Source organism: Leucopleurus acutus (assembly GCF_964270905.1).
Source record: "Leucopleurus acutus genome assembly, chromosome: 12".
NCBI classification, from domain to species: Eukaryota; Metazoa; Chordata; class Mammalia; order Artiodactyla; family Delphinidae; genus Leucopleurus; species Leucopleurus acutus.
The window spans coordinates 17,891,440-17,907,677 of NC_139154.1; the positions used below are offsets into that span (position 1 = coordinate 17,891,440).

Genomic DNA, 16,238 nt, shown 5'->3' on the forward strand with positions numbered 1-16,238 from the left:
CCACGGAGGCCCGCCGGGCACGTGTCCCAGAGCCTGCGAGGGAGCCGGGGACGGCCCTGGGCCGCCCACAGGGCCTGGCCAGGCCTCAGGAAATGCTCTGTGGCCTGAGGCTGTGTAGCCTGGGGGGACGGGGTGGGAGGGGAAGGAATGTGGGAGAAAGGTAAAATTCCAGGTGCGGGCGAGAGGCGGGGGCCGGGAAAGGAGGCAGCCCCGTCCTGGAGGGAATGCCGGGCAGCTGGATGGAGCGGAGCGTGCGGACAGGTGAGCAGCCCCCGTGCGAGGGCCCCGGTGGCCAGTGCCCACCAGGCCCGGGGCCTCCCGCCTCTTCCCACGCGGGCAGGGCGGCCGTGGGCCAGGCCGGGCGCCGCCGCGTGTGCGGGAACAGGCGGCCCCTGCTTGAGTGTCATCACCATGCGGGTCACTGTCACTGCCTGGAGGAGCCCTCCCTGCTCGGCTCCGACCTCCTCCAGGTCCCGCCACAGGTCAGAGGGAACGACCCGCAGACCCGCTTCCTTGCCCACAGCGCAGCTGCTGTGGGTCCTCAGTCCTCGCTGAGTGTGCTCCTGGCTCCTGGCCTAGATCGTGACCCTGGGGCCCCTTGGGCACGGGTGACGGGTGGGAAGGCGGCGCTGCGGGGAGGGTGCTGAGCCCGCCGAGGGCAGAGGCGAGAAGGGATGGCCGTCTGCGGCCGCCGAGGATTCCCACCTGCGGGGTGCAGCGCCGGCTGAGCGCGGCACGGGCGGGGGCTGCGGGCCTACCTGCCAGGGCTGCCGTTGACGATGCTGCTGTAGCTGCCCCGGGACGTGAACGGGCAGGGAGCGGCGGGCGGTGACGGGGAGCTGGGCGGCGGCGAGGTCTGGCGTTGTTTTAGGAAGACGTCTGCGTTGAGGGTTTGCAGAGAGAGTTTATAAAGACTATCGGTAGCTGGAAGTTAAAAACAAAGGGTCTCAATGTGATACTTGGATTTTTACCCTTCAGTTTCGGTTACTTCCGGCGTTCTAGCTGGTGCTATGCAGGACTCAAGTGCTTCTAACAAGAAAAACCTACAGCTGTCATACGTGTTCTGTTTAAAGAAAAAAAGGGAAGTCATGTCTCTCTCTGCATTCCGGGCCTTTCCCGGAGTCACCGTTGTGACCCACCTCCCGGCTGCGTTCTGCAGGCCCTGCCGGAGGGCGCGGTCCTCTCCCTCCCACACCTCAGGCTGGGAGGAGGCCTCTCCACGCCCCTCAGGGACAGGCAGGTGGAGGCTCTGCCAGGACCTGAAAGCCTCTGATCCTCCACACAGGTCCGAACTGCGCAGGTGCGGCCCCAGGAGAACACCCCCAGCTCCTCCAGGATGACCCCCGCTCTCCGTGGGCCCACCTGGTGTGGTCCCGGTCCCTGGTTTACAAGGATAGGAACTCCTACTATATTCCTGCTGCCCTTTAAGGCACAGCTGTTTTAAAAATTTAAAACAGAAAAACTCTCAGTGTCACAAAAGAATACTGATTCTGCACCCACCGAATGGAAACACACAACTTGTATCAGAAAAAGGTACCACCTCGCACATCTATGGTGCACACCGCCAAACAAAGCACCCTTCTCTTCGAAGGCGGAGTTGTCCCATCTCCGGAGCTGCACCCGCCCCGTGACTCTCCCTGCCCCTCCCCCACGGTCCTGGCACCTATCCACCGACCCGTCTCCAACCGCCCCGCTCTCACCCTTGCTTACGTGGAGAACCCCTTCTTCACCTGCTCCGGGGTTTGCTGACCTGATGCCCACACCCTCTCCCTGTGTCGGTGCTGAGGCCGGCACGGCTTGCGTTTACTTCACTGCGCCCCAGACAACGCAATGAAACCGGCTCCCTGGGCACGTGGTATTTATTCCCTGCACTGGGACGCAGCTTCTTCTGTGCAGGAACCACCCCGATCCCAGGGTACAAGCTGAGGACCAGTGTCCGGCTGAAACCCCGGAGGGGACCCAAGGCCTCGAAAGCATCAGCCGGGACGCCGGGTGGCCGAGGCCTGCCCAGCACTTCTCGAATGCCCGGGGCTTTTGGATTGTGTCTCATCTCAGGCAGAAGTACAGGACTATGAGGCACCAAGACGTTTCACAGCAATTACGGGCCTGCAGCTTCTCACCCAGGGAGCATCTCTTTCCAGCATGTATTTACAAAGGTGCGTGTTTAACGCACACCTCACCCGAGTTCCCGAGTTCCTCGCCCTCATTCAACTCACCACCCCCTCTTCTCTAAGCCTCCTTCACCTCAAACCTGGTGCGCAACCCTCATCTTCCCTTTGGCACAAATGGGCCAGACGGAGGCCGTTCTGACACCTCGGTGAGTGTAGACAAATCAGCCCTAAGGGACTGACCCCCAAGCCCTGCCACCAGGCCCTCAACCGTGCTGCTCCGTCATCTTCTGCTCCAGGTCGTAAATTTCTAGAGGGCGAGGACCTCCGCCCTCTTCTAGGAGGCGGTGCTACTTCCACAATTTCCTGCAGGCCTGACCGGAGGAACGAGGTCAAGAGGCTAGTGAGAGAACTAACACAGGTTTATGGAAAAGATGTGGGTAAACTGGGAATAAACTGCATTTTTACAAAAAGCAGTTACAGTGTAAATGTATGAGAAACTAGTCAGGTAAAGGGCTGCTGAGCTGATGCTTTCAGGAGGCAGTACTTTGGGTGATTCACTGCTCTACGCAGATCCTTCCATCCCCTACACTCTGACTAGCCCTCTGGATCGTCTGCCGATTTCTCTGGTGTAAATACTCCCACCGCGGCCGATTTAGCTGCAACAGCTTAACGACCAGCAGACTGTTGAACAGCAGCTTTTGCTGGCTGCTGCGAGCCGGCTCCGGCAGGCTAGACACTGGGTCTCCTTCTAAAGCAATACGTGCCCCGGCCACCCCCACCGCGGTTCTCCGGCCCAGAGCTGGGTGGGCTGTGGGTGCGGAGAGCCCGTGGTCTCCAGGTCACCATACTTACAGCTGCCGGGCTTGTGAACGGGCACGGAATCCCACTCTGGCGGTGGAGAGTCTTTTTCACCTTCTGAGCTACTGGTGTTGCCTAGTTCTTGACTATTTGGGAGGAATTTTGCTAGGGCAGGTGGCCTGTTATCCACTAACTTATTTGTACCTGTACAGAATTCAGAAAAGAAGGCTGTTATGGAGGATAATTCCTTTCTTTCGGGCCAATTTCAAAGAACCCATTCTCTTCTAATGAGAATGAGAACCCAACCGTAGCCGTCCTATGACTGGTAACTACTGACTGATTACTGCCAACTCACAACTACCAACACAACGAATCATTAGGGCATCTGTATGATGAAAAATGAAAATACCTTTTGTTTTCTGGGAATTTCGTGGTTTGGATCCACTTGTCAATGTAGTTGGAAGAGGAATCTTGGTTGGGAGATTTCGACGTTGTTTACTTTCCAAAGGGGCGGTATATGGTAGCTCTAAAGAACTGAAAGACAATCACAGGTGGAACATTCAAACGCAGCCCTTTGTTTCAGAGCAGAGAGGAGGAGTCACTGATCCCTCTACAATTTCAACACCTTCTTTTACTCATCTGGCCTCCTGAGGCGTTATCAACCCACAGTCCCGAGGGCTGCCGCGTTCCAAGCACCTCCAGTACGGTTCAGGAGACTCGCACTTGCAGATTTATCCTCTGCTATTCGGAGTGCGGACGAGGAACTGAGGTCCATTGTTTAATAGTATGTAATGGGTGGGAACACCTGCGTCAGAGAAGGTGTCTGAAGCTGCTGGCACAGACTAGCCACTCAGGAGGTACTAAGTGCAGTCATCCCGCTGCTGAGTGAGTCTCACCTGGCAGCTAGACCGCCTGTGGGGCTCCAGAATATGGAGACTCTAAAGGGTCTCAGACTTAGAAATGCCAAAGGTTCTGCTACTCAAAGCCTTGAACGCATTTTTCTCGCGAACACTGTACTGACCAGGGCTAAGCTCCTGGGTGACCTACAGAACCCCGAGAGCCCAGGGCAGAATAGCAAGGCTGCTTTACTTGCCGAAGGTGTAGGCTGAGTCGGGGAGATGAATATTCTTTATTCTTGAACTCAGGGTTCATCTTAGACAAAGACTTAAATACTATTTTTATTAATCTATTTAGAGTATATTTCTTCTAAAATATTTAGAGGTAAGCGTAACATAACAAACATATATAAAAAGGACAACGAATTGGCTCTGACCTTCCTGTCGGCAAGGCAAAGTGGGCGGCAGCTGGGCTATTTTGAGTTTCCACAGCCTGATGAAGAAAACGTTAAAATGTGCCGAGAGAAGCAATCTCTAGGAGAAATGAACTGGGGAGATGGCCCACGTAAAGGAGCCTGGTGAACAATGGAAATGCATGGACCCTAAAAACCTTCTTTACAAAGCTGCTTCTGTGCCGCCCACCAAGATCAAGTCGCAGGCTTGGGAGGCCTCTGACAGGAGCTGGGCTGACACAGTCCAGGAAAAGGACGTCTTCCCGGGGAACGGTGGGACACAGCTGACAGAAGCCAGCGGCCCCTGACGAGAATTCCAAAAATCATCACGCGTCTCCACTGGGCTCCTGGTGACGGCTGCAAAGCTGTCAGTTTAAGGCTGAGCCAGTAGCTTGCTTTTCATCGAAAATATTACAAAGTTTACCGGTCGACACAGATGTTCTTAAAACGGGTACGTGTCTGGCATTTTCCACTGTAGCACACGTCCTGCCCCAGCCTGAGTGCCCCAGCCCTCAGACGTGTGATTCCCACATGCCACTCTGCCCCCGGCCCCACCCTTCAGGTTCCTCCTCCTACCGCTGCCCCTCCAAGTTCGCACTCCCTGGGGGGCGGCCAATTTCTGCTGGGCTCGGGGCCAGGCACAGACCACGCTGGTCCACACCAGAGTGCAAAGGTCAGAACGGGTCAGGCTTTCCAGATCCAACGGCACCACCAGCACCGGCACGCCCCCCCCACCCCACCCTGCAAAGAAGGTAAGCAGATGACAAAACAGTACATGAAGCATGACTTCATAAACAGATAAATTTTTTTTTAAATGTATAGCTTTTTTTTTTAAACATCTTTATTGGAGTATAACTGCTTTACAATGGTGTGTTAGTTTCTGCTTTATAACAAAGTGAATCAGTTATACATGTACATGTGTTCCCATATCTCTTCCCTCTCGTGTCTCCCTCCCTCCCACCCTCCCTATCCCACCCCTCTAGGTGGTCACAAAGCACCGAGCTGATCTCCCTGTGCTGTGCGGCTGCTTCCCACTAGCTATGTATTTTACGTTTGGTAGTGTATGTATGTCCATGCCACTCTCTCTTTGTCATGGCTCACCCTTCCCCCTCCCCGTGTCCTCGAGTCTGTTCTCCAGTAGGCCTGTGACACAGATGAATTTTGACAGAGGCTCTTCACAAACATTTTATAAGGTAGGAGGTCAAAGGTCGTTTTCATTCTTTTGTTTCTTTATATTTCACAATTTTTCTATAGTAAAGTGTTAGTATATTTGGAATTAGTGTAAGAGCTAGCCAAAAGTTCGAAGGGTTCGGTTAAGCCACATAAGTAGAATTTTCGGTGGGATAACAAACTGACGTGAAAAAATCCACCGTTTACGGGCGAGACTATTAACGCTGCAGTTTTAGAAATCATCTGCCCTTCTGCTTCTGACTGACAGGGTTATTTAAAAACGCCACCTTTTAAAAAACAAAGGCTCCCCTGACAGAGACACCCAGACCTCTGGTAGTGGTGGTGGTGGAGCTGGGTGGGTGTGAACTGTTTGTAAGCAAGTCGTTTATAAGTGTGGGGCTGGGGACTGTCTATACAAAGCTTCACTCTGCACCACTGTGGAGTTGGTTGGTTTTTAAGGAAAGAGGTGCCAGACAACTACTTTTGCTGACTCATCCTTTCCTAAGTTAGACCAGATGAGCTCCACCAAGAAGCCTTTTTTAAGGCTTCTGAATAAAAGGGATAAGGGCCAACTTAATTTAGGTGATTCCTTGGAAGAGAGCAGAACAGAAAGCTAGCTGGGATGCTGACGCACGCTCATGAGTGTCATACTCGGTCCACGCCCCCGTCTGGGGGAAGAGGGGAGGCAGAGAGCTGAGGGCAGCGTGAGGCTTTCCCAGAGCCGAGGGCCTGGAGGCCGGTGTGTGCGCTGCGCAAGCAGGCTCTGACAGAGGGCGCAGTGATTCTGTAGCACGTTTTGCTTATTTTAGATGATTACGTTTAAGTCATGTAAACATACATTGATAAACAGAAAACAAAAGAGTCAATGGATAGCTGGTATCCTAAACCAGGGGGCCCTGCGCCTTTCCCGGTCTCCTGAAGTCCTTTTAGTGTCCGACATCTCTCACTCCCTGGCATCTCTGACCTAAAATACAGCCTTCTGGAGGTCTACAGACCCACTTCTACAGCGTATAAGCTGGAAAAAAAGGGGAGACCAGATCTCTGCCCTGTAACCCTCTGCCCCACAATCCTAGTGGTTGTTTTGAAGTCAACTCTTCAGAGTTAGGGAGGATGGGGCTACACAGGCAAAGACCACGTGGGAGCCATTCCTCTGGCTTACTACCACTTACTTATAGGAAAATGAATTCTTCAGCATTTAAGGATTTGGGTCTTCTGGCCTGGAGGTGATATAATATAATGTTCCAACAACATTGATAATATTTAAAGACTAATCTTTGATAAAGTGAATGTGAGCTTAACCCACAGATTTTACTATTAGAACATCAGCTTTTTGGCCAACTGATATATAAATGCTTTTTCCCCACCAGGTAAATCTTCCAAAAGAAAGTCATAATATATGCCTTATTAATATCTTTTTAAAAAGTGTGCACCTATTTCCTTCAGATACGTGGAATCACATATAACACGCTGAGAGCACTTCTTAGGTGACAGGAACGTCGGGTGTCACTGGGGCGGGACCAGCGCGGGATAGCACAGGGCACTTGCTGTCACTCCCGAGTGGGGACAGCAGATGGCTCTATTCAGAGGCCACCTTTCTGGTTATTAAAAAAGGTCTTGAACTCTGAATTTGACTGAGGTACTAAAAGATTCTGACTCAATACTTTTATCCCTGAATTCAGAAAAACACAAAACAAGATCAGTGAGTTTAAAGAGATTAGATACAGGAGGTGAGAAGACCAGGGTTGATATAGATTTCTCCAGTTACAAAAGACAATTTAGAGCACGTTGCTTAAACTGTCTTCTGGTAATGATTTCTCTGTTAACTATACATCAAAAGGACATGAGTTAACCACTCTAACTGCCTCCTAACAGGGGCTGGAGAGCGGGCAGCTCTGGCCTTGGGTTTACCAGCAAACTCAACATCCCTGCAAAGTCAGGGGGCATCAAGTGGAGTCGTTTACAAACTTGCAAAGTCAAATCTGCTAATGGCTAAGTTATTTCATAAAAAAATCAGAATATGACAGAAATCAATGGAAGAGGGACGAGAGGATTAACATGTACACACGATCTGTCTTAGAAATACTGCCCTCAGGCATCAAGGAGAAGAAACGGCAGATCTGGGGACAGCCACCTACGAAATGGTTTCACTAAGGTAATTCTTAGAAGCTGGGTTTTAAAATTTATGATAAGAATGATAGCATAACTGTCCATTCTCACAAAATCTCAGCATTTGTAGAAACTAGGGTTTTTCATAATTTGGGGTTTTTAGCCTCATTTACTTTAAAACATCTGATCAGTCAACTAAGCCTGAGAAAGGTCTAGAAGAATCATCCCTAGTCCCTGGACGAGGGTTGATTCCTGTCCTGGGTGGCAGAACACTAGCACCAAAGGACCTCAGGCGGAGACTCAGTCTCGGGAGCCTCACGTGCATCAGCCATTACTCCACTTGACATTGCTTCTAACTGGGTCAGACCGTTCTCAACGAATCGTGGGGTTAGGTCACTTAAACTGACATTTTGCACAAAAGGGTAACTTTTAGGTATAAATACTCTGTTACTAATCACTGCCATATCCTGTGTTATTGCATAAATTCAGGGACAAGGTTAAATTTTACTGCAGTAATCACTAATTTCTTATTAGCTTCTGGTTCTACAGAACAGACGGCCCCTGTCGAGTTAAGCTGTATAACCCAGGGACAGAGTCTAGCTTACTGATGTTTCTGCAGAGCTCAAGTTTTATTCCTAGAATCAGAGTAAGAACAGACCCGCAAAGCTAAGGGCAATTCTAATGATAAATGTCTTCCTTTATCAATTTATACCTAATTCCCTCAACTTCCTGGGTCGACGGCCACTTACCACACAAGAAGGCAAATACTGGCTTCCACGCAGATGGCCTTTTATATGCTGAGCTAGAAAGGGCATCAATAACCACACTGAAACTAGGAGTAGTTTACTAGACAGACCCAAAGCTTAGTGAAAGTACGAAGTAAGCTTGGTAACGAATAACCCAAGAGTTCAACTCATTCACTGACCCGGGGAAACATCCTGCAGGTCGCCCTCCCTGTGAGGCCCACAGGACCTGCCCCACGGGAACTGGACGGGAGCTACTTCATGGTAGAACTGTCCGGTAGTCACATCTGCCCTGAGCACTGTTTTTTTTAAGGTTAAGAGTAAGTCCTCCCAAGTTGTACAGCACAGAATTCTAGACCCCAACGGCAGCTCTGGGTTAGTGAGCAGACCAGGGCTCTAGCTGAAAGAAGTTATGCTCGTACCTGCGGCTAAACCACCAAGGCCATCTCTGTGCAGAAGTGAAACGGCTCTCTGCCTGGGAACAGATCACCAACCTACATTTTCCTCCTCTATTTTCACAAGTAGCTTTAACTCTGCCTTTTATACTTCTGACATCAGAAGCATGTGGCTGTCCCTCACCAGCAACAGTGAACACTGGGCATTAGGAAAACCCCCCTAGGAACGTCATGAGGGATGCAGCTTTTGTTGCCAAAACCCCCCTAAAAACCAACCAAGCAAATGAAAATATTACCTGGTTCTCACCAGTACCTTCTTTTACATACCTCATTTCTCTGAACTCATTTTTCTTACCTGGGTTTCACATCTGTTGGGATTTCTTTCTTAACATTTAAGAGTTTTTTGCTTTTCTGTTTCACTTGAGACATTTCATTTTCATGTTTTTCAGGCATGGCTTGTTTTCCCTTTTGCTTTTCTGTATCCTATAAAAAAAAATGGACACAACTGCTGAGAAGGATTAACAAAAATGCCTGATATAGTGCTGTCTGAAGGCAGAGACACAGAACCAAACATGTAGTAGATACACACATCACATGAATAAGAATGATCAGCTCCTTTCTTCAAACCTCTCTTTATTGTGGGTCTGTCAATTTTTCAGTCTCTGACTTACTATAAATTATGTTTTGGTGAGTGTGAGTTATAACGAACGTCACTTTAACTTATATCCTGACTGGGGTGGGTGCTGACAGTGGTAGCAACAGACGGGTAGCTTCTTGTTTTTAGGCACTGGGGAGCAAAACCTTGCCTTTTGTACAAGAAAAGTTAACTCGGGACCACAATACAGAGTTACACACGACTGGCGTTGTGGCCTGAGAAGGCCACAGCCCAGCTGCATCTCAGAGCAGTGCTGCCCCTGGGTCCTCGACCAGTTGAGCACGGAGACCATACCGTGCGTTTCAGAGTAAGGTGATGCTGCCGCAACACCCAGGCGTGAGCACAGGGGGCTTGTCTCTAAACAGGGCAGGTATCGTTCAGGCACTGGTGACCCTGCCCGGGAGCCGCCTGTGGAGCGGGCGTGCACCGCTCATGTGCAGAAGGACCACACGCAGCACAAATGGGAAATGAAGAAAACAGAAACCTGGTTCTGTGTTCAGGGTGCATAGGGCCAATCGGGGGAAGACATACCCGGCCGAAGGGCAGAGCTGTGGGTATGGGGGGAGCTCCCGACACAGGGCAGATGAGCGTCCACCCGACAGCATCCGGCTGCACGGTTCTGGCAGCCTGGATTTTAACAGGTCACACAGACCCATCTATTTAACTGCAGAGAAAGGGTAAAACAGCCTCCTGCACATACACCTTTTGAGACTCTTCTGAGTCGTGCAGTATTTCCGGAACTCTGTGGACCGTGAGCCCCTACAGGACAGGAACCTGGTTCTTTCGTCCACGGCTGCTTCTCAAGCACCCAGCACTCAGGTACTCAACATGTATCTGCTGAATGCATGGGTAGAATAGGGCTGGAAAAGACATACATCCAAGAGAAAATGACCTCCCAAGACTGAAATCCACTTTGGAAGAAAATGCGCAAAACTGGCAAAGAGATCAGTCACAAAGAGACAAGAGCACATGAACTCTACGCAGGAGTGCTGAGGGGGAGGCATACAGACTGCTCGGCCGGGAGAAGGGTAACAGGCACGGAGGCCGCCAGTCCTGAGCTGTGTCTGTAAGGAAGCAAATGACCGGGCAGGAGATGGGACAACCAGGAGAAAACCAACAGCAGAGAAGGGAGGATGATGCCAGTGGGTGCACAGAGGGGGTCTGCTGGAGAGGGGCCACTGAGGAGTGGTTAGGAAAATGCCGGAAAGGCAGAAAGGAAGTGGGGCAAAGTTGTGGAGCAAGTCTGTGCTGAGAACGCTTTCCAAACGCTTATTCATATCAGAGACGGCTGGGACCCCACTTGAGGACCAGTAGCTGGCATTCTGCTCCTCTGCAGTCATCTGTCACAGAGGAGATACGGGACACAACGCCAGCCCCATCCCTGATATTTGGCCCAGAGCACCCGCCAAACGTCAGGGATGCACAGGGGAGGGCGGCTGGCCAGAAAGTGTCACGTGTAAATTTTATTTTAAAAATTAATATATGTGGACGACACTGCTGGATATCTTTAAGAAATGATTTTTTAAGCCACTAGATTATGACTGAGAAAGAATTCTGCTCTACAATATTAAAGGCTCTATTGGGATCATTTCAAATTTGAAATACAGTTATTTAAAAATAGAAATGCCAGAACAGAAGTACGCCCTCACTTTTCTGCATACCACTTATAACTCACACTCCCTGACACAGTCACAACAGTAACATTAGCCTCCATTTATCTCATGGCCACGGTGTCTGCACATTTTGCTGTGTTACCCCTGATGCTCGTGACCTCCCCACCCCCGGGAGCAGAGGATGGGGAGTGAGGCGGCCTCCCGGCGTGCGCTGGGTGGGTGCCCGGGCCAGAGGTCACAGTCCCTGCTCTACCTGCTCCCAGGGCCCGCTGTAGCAGCGGTGATCCGACAGGACACGGCCAATATAATCCATCAAAGTGACAGAATTCCTCCTCATCCTCTTTTTTTTTTTTTTTTTTTTTTGCGGTACGCAGGCCTCTCACTGTTGTGGCCTCTCCTGTTGTGGAGCACAGGCTCCGGACGCGCAGGCTCAGCGGCCATGGCTCACAGGCCTAGCCGCTCTGCGGCATGTGGGATCTTCCCGGACCGGGGCACGAACCCGTGTCCCCTGCATCGGCAGGCGGACTCCCAACCACTGCGCCACCAGGGAAGCCCCTCCTCATCCTCTTTTGATACTTAAAATCTGAAACAATTTGCATGAGCCAGAGTCGTTACTATTCTAGATGGTCCCTAACTTTCAAGCTGTGTTTCCAGTTTCTAACTATTTCACCTTATTAGCAGGCTTCCTAATTTGTTCCCAGGGGAAGTGAAGATACTCACGCCCAGCGCTGTGGAGCTTCTGCAGGGGAGTGACTGCCTGGGCGTGTCTGTGCACTCTTGAGCACTAGGCCTCAGAACGTGTGCGCGTGTTGAACACAGCACATTCACTGTGTGTGAACCCTGCTCTACGGGGCCGTCCTACCTCCTTGAGGAGCGGGTCTGTGTCTGGGTTGGAGGTCTCTGTGGTGGTGGAGGAGCTGTCGTCGTCGGCCAAGGAGTCCTTCAGCTCGTCTTCCTGGGCCTTTCCCTTTCCCTTCTTCTCCTTTTCCTCTTGCTTTTTAGGTGGTTTTACCTTGCGCTGAAGAGGCTTTCCTTTCCCTGGGGATGACAATGAATGTAAAATGACACTTGATTTTTAAACAGCTTGGAAAACAAAGCCATTAAAACTTTTTTTGGAGAGACTGAACCCTGATTAATAACTGTTTCTTTCTCTACTTCAGTTCTTCTCTAAAGCTTTTGAAATCATGTTTGGCTTTTCTATTAGAATATTTAAAAAATCAGCTTTCTCGAGGCTTGAGTTATATGCAAGAAGATACACCCATTTTAAGTGTACAGTTCCATGAGCTTTGGCAAACCCACTAGTTGTGACAAATCTGTACGTCTCTCAGAAGACAGCTGACCCTTGAACTGCAGGGGGTTAATCGGTGTATAACTTATAGTTGGCCCCTCTGTACCCTCAGGTTCAACCAACCACGGACCGTGTAGTACTGCAGTCTCTACTGCTGAAAAAAAAAAAAAATCCATGTGTAAGTGGACCCGTGCAGGTCAAACCCTTGTTGTTCAAGGGTCACCTGTACTTTTTTATATCCCGGAGGGTGATGTAGCTTTGAAAAGTCACAGACATGAAAACCAGAGATCCTTTCAAATCTTTCTGGAGATGGGAGCCTGAAGGCGGCACGGGATGAGCTGCATGTATGTCACTTGCAGGGTGCTGAGAACCCCGGTAGCTGGGTCCAAATCCTGGTTCTTCCCTAACTAGCAGTGTGACCTTGGCCTCTCATCTGCAGACTGGGGGAGACGACCTCACAGTGTTGTGATGAGGAATTACATGAAGCCCTTAGGACAGTACCAGGCATATAAGTACCAGCTAATGTTATATATGGACAGAGGGTAAAACAGAACTACGAAAAGCCTATTATTTTATTTTAATTTTTTCAACCTTAGCATTTTATATTTTTTATTATTATTATTATTTTTGGCCACGTGGCATGTGGGATCTTAGCTCCCCTACCAGGAATCGAACCCACGTCCCCTGCATTGGAAGCACAGAGTCTTAACCATTAGACTGCCGAGGAAGTCCTATTATTTTAAAAGATGTGGATGTTCCCAAGACAGATGAGAAAACAACCCTCGACACATTCGAGTGCCTGCCGTTTCCCAGGCAGTGTGGCGTGTCCTGGGAACACTGCAGTGAACACCAATAACATAACGCCAAGAGCCCTCTTGTCTGCGGCAGAAGGGAAGGACCTGTCCTGCTCTGGCCCTGAGAGCCCTCGGATTTCGGAGTCTGAGTGTCTAGCGGTTCATGCTGAAAGCGCTTCAAATTTTCCCGCATGGCTGACATTAACCCCCATGCGATGCATTTCCCACCTGAAATTATACCTTTTTATCATGCTCAGGTTCACTGGACGAGAGGCATTATCTGTATAAATAATCTGTATTCACAATAACCTGAAACCTCCTTGATAAATAGAAAAGATCTGGAAGTGATTAAAAAAAAAAAACTGGACTCAAATTTTGAAGCCACAGATGTACAAATAAAGGAGAAAAGGAAACAGCAAACCAGCAGTTAGTTAAAAAAATCTTATTTCATGAAAGAGTAGTTTACACTTTGACCTCCAAATCCCCATCTTTTACTGACTTTTTTTTTTTTTTCTGACTTCTTAACATGCTGCCCGTGGACGTCTGTCCCTAGCACCTTATAGAATGTGATTTTGACAGCAGCCCAACTGTCAGTGCGGGTGACCTCTAGCACTTCTCATTCTACAAGACCTCTCGGTTCCACTGGACTCTTTGGATTATCCGCCTCCCTGTCCCTGCTGGAGCCCAACATCATCACCCTCTTCCGGTACTGTGATTCTTCTGACACCTGGCTTCATTGCTGGTGTTCCCTGGAAATCTGCCCTTGGAACTTCTTCCCTTTCCTTTCATATTCTCCTTTGGGGCTGAACTTTAATTAATTTGACATAAGCAATTCAAATCTAAAATGTCCCAAACTGAGTTAAACAACCTAGAAACATCTTTGGGTTCTCAGTCTAAAATAATGGTTCTTGCACCTTAGAACAACCTAGGAAGCTTTTAACGAACACTGTTCAAGGCTCCACCCCGCGAGATTCTGATTAAGTGGTTCTCGGTGGGACCTGGACGTGGGTATATTTTTAACAAGCTCCTCTGGTGGACCCACTATGCAGCCAGGCTGAGGATCACGGCTCCAGAGTATCAGCATCAGTCCATCACCCAGGCTAGTGGCTACCTCACTGTCATGTATGGTTTCTTCTGCTGCTTCTATTCCCAAGTTCAAAAGTTGGTGGGAGAGGAGAGAGTGCCCCTTCCCTAGAGGAAGGACTAATGATCTGAGTGGATCAGACGGAGGACAGGCCCACATGTACCCGTAAGCAGTCCCTGCTCCCTGCGAGGCTGCACGCTCGGGGTGGCGTGTCTCCCTCTTGCTGCTGGCAAGCTTGTTCCCACGGGTCTCTACTCTTCCTCAGGGCTCCCGGTTCTTAAAGTGTTTTCCCAGACCAGCAGAATCAGCAACACCTAGGAACTTGTTGGAAATGCAAATTCTCAGGCCCCTCTCTAGGTGTACTGAACCAAACCCGGGGTGGGGGCACCCGGCAATCGGTGTCAACAAGCCCTCCTGGGGACTGGAATGTAGGGCTGATCTCAGAATCCTTGGCTTGGGCTGTAAATTCCACACAGATTTATGAGACCTGAGCTGGGCACTGCAGGCACAGGATCGGCTGCCTTGTTTCCGGTTTCTCGTGACCTCTGTGTGTGTATATCCCGTGGGAGTCTCAGGAGGAAAGGTACCTGAAGTAGAGTAGAATTTGGGCAATTCCGAGCCACCTGGATGAAATGATCCAAAGAGCCCAATTCCACCATCAAGTAGTCACTCAAATGGATTCTACCTCTAAGACCTCTAATTCCTTTCTTACCTCACTCCCACTGCCACTTCCTCAGCTCAGGACTTGCCCTGTGCCTGGCCTACTGTAACGGCCCCATCTTCCTGTCGTCTCTCCTAATACCTTCCACCCTGCCAACAGCATTACTTTCCTTTTGAAACACTTCTTAAATACAAAAACTTGATTCTCGCTGTTTTCTATAGGATAACGTTCAAACTCCTTTACAGTCTGGACCCATCTATCTCTCCAAGTCTGCTCTAGCCTTGTCCCGAGCCCTTCCTTAGCCCTTGGCCCATCGTGGAACATTCAGTTTCCAGAGGCCAAGCTACCAGTTCACACCCCCGTGCTGTTGCTGGGCACAGAAGCAAGAGTAGGAACCTGGGAAGTGGGAATAGAATTCTGAGGGAGACTGCCCTCTCAAAGATAAATTAACTCAATACACAGTGGAGGAGACTGGAGGTCTCCTAGCCTTATGGGAATCATGACTTAACTGATGCATGATCAGTAATAGAAAATTAACCCATCCAAGTAAAGACGGTACAAGCTGAAGGGAGAAGCAGCTTAGTAAACTCAGAGTATGTTTCCAGCAGTGACCAAAGGAGAAATATACGCAACATGAATGACAGGTTCCTCAGGCTTCACACCACTGCCTGGATAAACTGTCCCGGAGGCCACTCACCCTACGTCTACCCACCCCCCCCCCCCCCCCCCACCATCGGCGAGCAGACTCCTGGCTGAGGCTGCTAGCTGACCTGCTGCGATCAACACTCACCCCTAGGCTCTATTCCTTGTACAGTCTTAGCACCTGAAGGGCAGAGATTAGGCCGCACTGAGCTCTCCATCCTCAGTGCCTTACAAGGCCCTGCATGCAGCAAGTGCTCAGAGCCAGTGTCTGCTGAGCCGCAGAAGTGAGTTTTGGGCCTTTCGGAACAGTGAAATACACCAACAGCATGACCTGCTCTGAGACTTGCTGCCCCAAGTCCAGAAGCTTCTCCATCTCAATCCTTCATGACAACTTACCCAGGTTTCAATCCAGAATCACACTTCACTCCATTTACACAACACTCTTGAAGTGACAAAATTATAAGACTGGAGAAATGATTAAACCTCCTCCGGGGTTTAGGCTGGGGGGAGGGGGGGAGTGGGAGGGAAGCGAGTGTGGCTAGAAAAGGGTCCATAAGGGATCCCTGTGTCTTGACTGCATCAACATCAGTATCCTGGTTGTGATGCTGTACTGCAGTTTTGCAACATGTTATTGGGGGAAATTGGGTAAAAGGTACAAGGGATCTCTCCGCATTATTATTTGCAACTGCATGTGAATCTATAATTACCTTAAAAGTAAAAAAAAAAAAAAAAAAAAAAAAAGTGTATGTCTCACTGAAATTTAAAAGCAAAAAGTCCCCAAGAGGTCACATGTGACCAAGTCATGGCATGTTCATGGCGTGGGTACGAATCCTTGCCAAGTACATTAATCCTTCAGAACACATCAAGTGTTGTTTACTTCTAAGAAGCTA

General features: G+C 49.8%; 1 protein-coding gene across 4 annotated transcripts in view; it reads right to left on the reverse strand.

The window, feature by feature from the left end:
* The window catches only part of TMEM131 (transmembrane protein 131), a 193,555-nt gene that overhangs the window by 4,779 nt on the left and 172,538 nt on the right, over positions 1-16,238 (reverse strand). For all 4 annotated transcript variants that reach the window (XM_082851816.1, XM_082851815.1, XM_082851814.1 and 1 more), the window contains 5 exons: positions 11,742-11,917; positions 8,967-9,094; positions 3,319-3,443; positions 2,964-3,113; positions 759-924 (listed from right to left, as the gene is read on the reverse strand). In XM_082851816.1, the coding sequence (XP_082707942.1) occupies positions 759-924; positions 2,964-3,113; positions 3,319-3,443; positions 8,967-9,094; positions 11,742-11,917 (745 nt within the window). The remainder of the gene's footprint in view (positions 1-758; positions 925-2,963; positions 3,114-3,318; positions 3,444-8,966; positions 9,095-11,741; positions 11,918-16,238) is intronic.